This window comes from Numenius arquata, chromosome 1, assembly GCF_964106895.1.
Source record: "Numenius arquata chromosome 1, bNumArq3.hap1.1, whole genome shotgun sequence".
NCBI classification, from domain to species: Eukaryota; Metazoa; Chordata; class Aves; order Charadriiformes; family Scolopacidae; genus Numenius; species Numenius arquata.
In genome coordinates, this window is record NC_133576.1 from 16,884,529 (window position 1) to 16,891,838 (window position 7,310).

General features: G+C 41.6%; 1 protein-coding gene across 1 annotated transcript; it reads left to right on the plus strand.

Annotated features, from left to right (window-relative positions):
* Window positions 1-3,241: 3,241 nt before the first annotated feature.
* Window positions 3,242-6,921, plus strand: LOC141471445 (lymphotactin-like). The gene is made up of 3 exons (XM_074157998.1): window positions 3,242-3,380; window positions 5,959-6,076; window positions 6,816-6,921. Exons 1-3 carry the CDS (start codon window positions 3,311-3,313, stop codon window positions 6,919-6,921), a joined length of 294 nt encoding a protein of 97 aa, XP_074014099.1. The 5' UTR covers window positions 3,242-3,310.
* The last annotated feature ends 389 nt before the right edge of the window (window positions 6,922-7,310 follow it).

The following is a 7,310-nucleotide window of genomic DNA, read 5'->3' on the forward strand; positions in this document are numbered from 1 at the left end:
CGAGGGTGACCTCTGCCACCTAAAAACAGTTGCCTGAGATACTGCCATGTCTAAGCTGAGGTTCTTAGGTCCTCTCTTAAAGTCACTGAATGCCCTGATTCAGTGTTCAAAAGATCTACTGACACATCTTCAAGTTCAAGGGGCTGCTGAAAATTCACTAAAGACTCTCATTTCTAGGAGTGCATAAGAACTTACTTATTTATGAAGATCTCGGTCTCTCTTTTTTGAAAGCTATCTACAGTATAAGAAGATGCAATACTTCAGACTCTTTACCCTGGTAGACTCTGATATTAGGCTCGACACTCTGCTCACTGCCTATTTCTTTTCCTTCAGCAGGGTTGCTGACATGAAACAGGACATATGCAACAATTATTTCAGCAAAAATTTCTTGACATCATTGTTTAAAAATTAAGAAAACTATTGCATCCAGCAGTTGGCTGGGAGCTGTGCTAGAGCAGGCCCTTACTTTGCCTCCTGCTGTGTGTGAGCAATCTCACGGGTCCCTTCACCTCTCTGTGCCCCAGCCGATGTATTGGTAAAACTCCATAATCATACCATCCATTTCGTCTGTGGATGTATCACAAGCCACACATGATCACTTTACTCCAGAATGCTTTGAAAGCAGCCTGTGATGAGGGAGCCATACAAACAGCAGTTAAGCCCCAGGACAAGTATCATTAACATTCAACTTATACAGAGCTGAGAAGCACTAACAGGAAAAGTACTTTGGGCACTTACTAGCTGTTTTTATAATGTGACCTACCAGCACGAAAACAGAAAGACCGTATGTCTGATCATCTTGCACTAAACTTTTGCCGCAGCACAGAGGCAGTAGACACTGTTGTTAGAGTATATGCAAAATGAGCCTTATACAACATTAGAACACCAGAGATCACCAAATATCCACAGACAGGCCTGTGGGATTCCAGCCCACAAAACTCTTCTCCAAAACCCAGACTTCATTGGATATAAGCCAGCTACACAGAATGACAGCCCAGGAGACCACAGCAAATGAGAACTACAAAGAGAGGAAAAACTTGCCACAGGCAATTTTTCCATCCCACGTTAAGAATGGTGGAAAACTGAAGAACCAACAGACTTTCTAACACCTCAGGGATGAATCTACAACCTGCAGAAGCTTCTGTGGGAATGACTGACTTTTTCTGGACTGGCTCATGCTCAATACAGCTGGTGACCCTTCTTCTCAACGCTGTAGACAGTGAGTATACACATACATGTATATACCATATCAGTGAGTGGAAAAGCACCTGCTCTCTTAATGGGGAGAAAACGTCTCTCCACCATCAATGACAAGGTTGTTATCTTGCATCTCAAAGCTTCAAATTACCAAAAATATCTCATTCAAGGAATGATTTCAGGCACTGTTCAGCGGAACACCAGGCTGCCACCCTGCTTGGACACAAACTTAACATTCGACTTGACAGTAGTGCTGCTGAGGTCAGTATGGTTACTCCCTCCTGTGGCATGAGGGATGACCTTTAGGCGCTTCGGTTGAAGCTTTGGTTTCCAGTTCATTGTAACTTACATTAGTGTTGCAAGTGGGTTTAGCAGGCATTCAAGTAAAGCAGCAAGTACCTTACCTGCTTACTGTCTACTTTTGCCATTCCTTTTCCCTGGATTGTATGGTATATGTAAGATGAAAGAGTCAAACCAAAAGGACCAAAGAATGTGTGCATATATACAAGTAAACCAAGCAGCGTGTTCTCTACCTGCAAGACGTACGTCCTGTTCCTGAGGTTACAGACCAGCCATTACAGCCGAGGAGTCAAGTACTTGAGCTCAGTTCTTAGCTCAATCTTAATTTGCTTGAGGAATCTTAGGGAATTGACTTCCACATGCTGTGCTTCTCTATGCAAAACAATTTACAGGGATGTTATCAAGAATTTGGAAAACTGCAAGTAACCAGCTAAGGTGAGGCCTGGAGGTAAGAGCAGGGGAAACTTCAGACTCGCGTGAATCGACACTTGCTCCAGGCTTTGCACTGGCAGCTACCCTACACCACTGCCTGACAGCCTCAGGCACGAGGCAGTCTGGTGCTTACCTATTCACACCAGGCCTGGCTGGGTCTCTGTGGGCCTAGCAAAGCACGGCTTTTTCTACCAGGCACAGAAGTGCTCCAGAGTGTAAAGCACAAGAGGAGATTCCTGCTCAGAAGCTCTGGACAATGATGCCAGCCCAGGAGCTGCTTCATGTGTGACCTGTAAGTCCACAGCTTGCTTGAAAAATATTGGCAGGTGCAGAACTGCTGGCATGTAGCAATGCTGTCCAGTAACTCAGACCATTACCACAACATAGGAAGGACACCTACAGCTGGGTAATAGGACTAGTACAGACTGCAAAACAAAGGACACTTTTGATAGAGGTACAATTGGAAGAAGTTGACAGACCTGTTATCAACACCATGTTGACATGGAAGTGCAAGGAACTTTTTTCTTCTTTCCTAGAAATTGTGCCTCTCTGATTGCCTGGTTACTTTCTTGGGCTCCATTCTTTATACCATAAAGACCACATCACAAAAACAAACAAACAAAATAAACAACTTTATATACTCTTACTCCTCTTTGAAATCATTGCATTTTAGTTATGCCTGACTGGCAGGAGGGCTAGCAGATCTGGTGCTGTATGTAAAAGTGTGTTCACTCTTCTTTCTCCCAGCACATAAGTGATATCAGCTTTGTCCATATCAAATCATGGAGAAAACAGAAGAGTTTTGACAAGCTCCAGCACACTTAGGAAATAGGAGTGAAACTCCTCCGAAGCTACGCATTAAAGTGACCAACTATCTACAGCCACTATGGAAAAAGCCAAGGCGTTCCTGTTTCCATCACCCTCTAGCTCACAGTTCCCCTTTAAGTGGTCCATTGGTCAAAGAGATAACTCTGAATGTTACTCCGTGCCTCTGCGGTGTGGCTTTGCTACAGCTCTCTAAGTCGAGGTGTGAAAGGACAGGAACATTTATTAAAGGTTTCCACTACAGAACAAGAGCTCTCACTTTTTGCAACTTGAAATAAACCCTACTCGCAACACAGAAGCAAGTGCAACCACAGCAGGGTTTGAGCAGGAAAAGCCTTCACAGGGGGGCTAGTGAAGGACGGGTGGGGGAAAGGAGGTGGTTCTCTGTCACCAGAAAAAGTACTGCCACTCAGTTTTTTCCACTTACAGTCAGCCCCCCCATGACGCCCCAGAAGTGAACACAAGAACTGGCCACTGAAAGACAATATATAAACTCTGTGAAAGAGGGCTGACAATAGCCACTTTCTTCTCTGCCTTGACAAAGAAGCAACCAGCAATGAAACTCCACGCTGCAGCTATCCTCGTCATCTTCTGGCTTGGCATCTTCACTGTGCACACAGTGAAAGGTAAGTTTGCAACCCAAGAGGAAGGCAGTAATTGCTCCACATTGCATCAGTGGTCTGACGAGCAGGATTCAATCTCAGCCAGAACTGACTTATAAGATAAAACTTGCAAGAAATCCAGATCAGAATTGCAAGAAAGGCAGCTTTATGGGAGATTTCATTTGATGTCTTGTCAACTAGCGGTTGGCTTCTGCCTTAATGCAAGGAGAGTTTCTGTGCCTTAGAACACTTAAAGGGTTTCTGTGCATTATTCTCTCTTAAAATAATGAAATCTTGAAGACACAATGTCTTTTAATCTCACTGATGCCATCCAGCAATGAGTTCTATAGGTTAATAACATTTTATGAAAAATGTATCTTGAATAAGACGTACTTCTTTTCTTTTATATGTATTTTTATGTATTGTACTTCTACTACTTTTATATGTATTTTTACTATATTATTTTTATTCATCTTTCTCTAACTATATAGCCTTAATCTCCCTAATTTCCCTATTTTAAAAAGTTCTTCCAGTTTTGTACTGCATATTGCCCATTTGCTTGTGTCTAGCCAAATATTTTGGTATAGGCAGGCAAGCTATGAGCGAAAACTGCAAAGAACAACAATGGATTTATCCATCTTTCTCTTTTCCTGATTTTATACAATTTAACATCTTGTTTGAGACCATTTATGAGCACCGAGATGGGCTGTGTTTATTAGCCATGCTTTAAATAACTTTGTGTACAGTGATGTTTAGGTCTGTGACTTTTGGATTAGGCTACATATATCATACAAAAACATGAACATACGCACATAAGGACATGTCTTCTTACACAATCAGATTCATGCAAACAAGCACATAAAAATCACAGAAAACACTCATATACAAGCCATATGGAAACCCACAAAAATATGCAAAGAGAAACACACAGAAATGGCATCTTCACAAAACCACACCAAAACCAAACTGAGAGCTGCTAAGCATTCACAAGACTATGTAGCTACGCACTGAGTATGTTGACCTAGTGTCCCCAGAGCTAGATCATACTACATTCTCGTATGCTGATTAATGTTACTGCTTGTTCATCTTGGCAACGCGTGGCTTCATATCACAGGCTGCCAGTTCGTAACTTCATTCTCCAGGTTGTATAATTTGCCATAAATGTCACCAAGTCTGAAAAAGCACACTGAGGTGGTGTGCAATGGATAGAAAAAGGATTAGAAAGAAGAATGAGAACCAAAAAAACCCCACCAGAAAAAAAAAAAGGGGGGGTAATTAGAGGTGTGGAGCAGTTTGGTTTTGTTCCCAGGCATAGAGGAGCTCTTCTGGTATTCCCTGCATGCATTCCCTGGAGATAGTTTAGTGCTAGAGACAATATTTCCAGGACTAGTAAGGATTGTTTATCCTTGAGCTTTTTAAAGCCACATTTTGAAAACCAATCTGAGTGAGGCAGTAAGATACATATTTGTAATGAATCATCAAAAAATACATTGTGTTACTTGTGACTAAAGCAAGATCAGAAGAGAAATTCCTTCAGGCAAACAAAATCTCAAGAACTAGCTACTCTGCCAGTACCCATGCACTGGCTATGCTGCAGCTTGTCCAAAAGCTGATGTGTGTTTGTCTCAACTATTCCAATTATTTCAAACACAGAAAACCTCACAAATAATGAGATTATGTGAAGTAGGTTTTATATTTAGCAAGTTGTACCTGAACAGCTCTTGGATCTTTCTCAAGCCAATTTCTCTAAAGTCTTTAGAAAGAAACCTCAGAATACAACAGCATTCTTTTTGTCTCCCTCATGCCTTCCCAAATCTGTCTTTGATGGGTGAGAGAAAACTAGAAACTAGCAAGCAGAGGCTTCCAATAATGTATATATACACTCTATCTCACTTAAATGAGCTCCCATTTTCAGTTATCATCATGTAAGGTAACAACTGCCTAGAGAATTTTACAATGATATTGTGATCCTCTTTATTAATCACCAGTGCATTTCCCTGAAATGTATGAAAATGTTGGAGGAAAGAGAGGACTAAGTAGCACTCCATTGCCTGTGAAACCAGACTTATAGCAAGAGTATGCAAGTACCTAGTCTTCTGGCGGATATATCTCCCTTTCTTTCAACAATTTTTTTTAATGGTAGTTTTGGATGTCTGGTGTTAGACAAGTAGCCTTACTTTCTTTTCCTTCATTTGGAAAGTAGGGAGAATTACTGATCCACATTCAGAGGGCATTTGGTGCCATATGGACACTTATTTGCAGATGATACAGGTCTAATTATGAATGATGCCAAATACCCTTCCTGCTATGGAGCACTGACTCCCTGGGGGCAGAATGATTACATAATTGTTCAGGAGAACGGGTGAAGATTAGTATCTTAACTGAAATAGCAAGAGTACTTTAGAGACGGTAGGATGCATCACAAAAAATACCTTAAACACTCTTGTGTAACTTGTATTGTGGCTGTACATCATAAGACACTCGTGTTCTAACCACAACTGGGAATTTGCTGGAAGTCATAATTCATTAAGTAATTAATTATGGCTAAATATGAATATAGTATTGACTGCCTTTGTCATTTATCTCTTTTTTCCCCTTCTAGGAAGTGTTGGAAGTCAGTCCATGCGCAAATACAGTTGTGTAAGTCTGTCTACACAGCAACTGAACATCCGAAACCTTATCGGCTATGAAAAGCAACAAGTTCCAGTAAATGCCATCATGTAAGTATCGGTGCACAGTTCACCTTGCGACTCATCTATGCAAACATGCTACCATCAAAAAGGGAAAGGGTATCAGAAGACACTTCATGGCCCAACTCACTAAATCTAGCTAGTAGAGGTCACCCTTCCAGTTCCCCTATGAAGCAGTCACCCAGCAGCTGAGGGAGTGAGAGGAGAAAGTTGGGCCTCAGAGAGCTGGGAGATACATGCTGCTCACAAACACTAGCAGAAATCTCACTGAACAACCAGATCTTTTGTGCCCAGAAAGTGAGGAAAAATCTCAGCAAGGGGTCAGGGTGGAGCCATCAGAAGCCCAGTGCACTGAATTGAGCCAAGGGGAAAGATCATGTGAAAGAGTCTGAGGTAACTCTTGACTCCTGCTAGGAGCCGTTTGTGCTTTTGATCTCATGAGCATGCGTTTTTATCTAACCTGGGATCTGCTCCTGGGATTTCATATATGATCTCAGAACATCAGGTATGCTCCTTTTTTAAAACGCCAGTATATATGCACAGGCCTGTGCCGTGGCCTCACATGCCATATATGTTACATACGTGCCTATGCTATAAATAGGGAACTAATGTTGCTAAGTACTGTTTATTGCAAGTAACAGCTACAAACTCTGGCATGCGATATGGTTTTACCACATTGTTCCTCCTGTTCTGCATAAAACCCAAGAGCAGTAAACCTAGGTTTGGAGACTGGAATTTAATGGCCACTTGGTTTGCTTTCTTCCTACAGGTTTATCACCACAAAAGGTATCAAGATCTGTGTAAGCCCTAATCAGAAATGGGTGCAGTCTGCCATAAAGAAAATAGACCAAAGACGTACCACCAAAGGCAAATAATCCTGTCCTAGGCAAGCATCTAAGGCCAACTAAATGGAACCATCATCAGTGCTGCATGTAACAGGGAAGAAAACCTGAGCATCTGCTTTTAATTCCTATTTATTAATTGGCAATAAAACCTCTGAACAAACACAAACTCATCAGAATCTGTTCATCACTAGTTGAATGTCTGCTGACTTCTTTGTTTTATAGCTGGACTGTGTTACACTGTTTATTTTCTGAAATGCTTGCTAATATTTATTTACAACTGAATGTAAATATCTTCTCATCCTTGCCGTCCTGACCAGTGTGGTATTTAAGGGTGAATGGAAGATAATTTCACATACTGTAGGGAAGAGGATGACCTCCCACAGAGCTGGATGAGTGTAGACCTCCATCCTGATGGAGGT

Coding starts and splice junctions, on each gene's coding strand:
- LOC141471445 (XM_074157998.1), top strand. CDS start 3,311: ATGAAACTCCACGCTGCAGCTATCCTCGTCATCTTCTGGCTTGGCATC. Junction 3,381..5,958: donor CACTGTGCACACAGTGAAAG/GTAAGTTTGCAA, acceptor TTCCCCTTCTAG/GAAGTGTTGGAAGTCAGTCC. Junction 6,077..6,815: donor GTTCCAGTAAATGCCATCAT/GTAAGTATCGGT, acceptor TTCTTCCTACAG/GTTTATCACCACAAAAGGTA.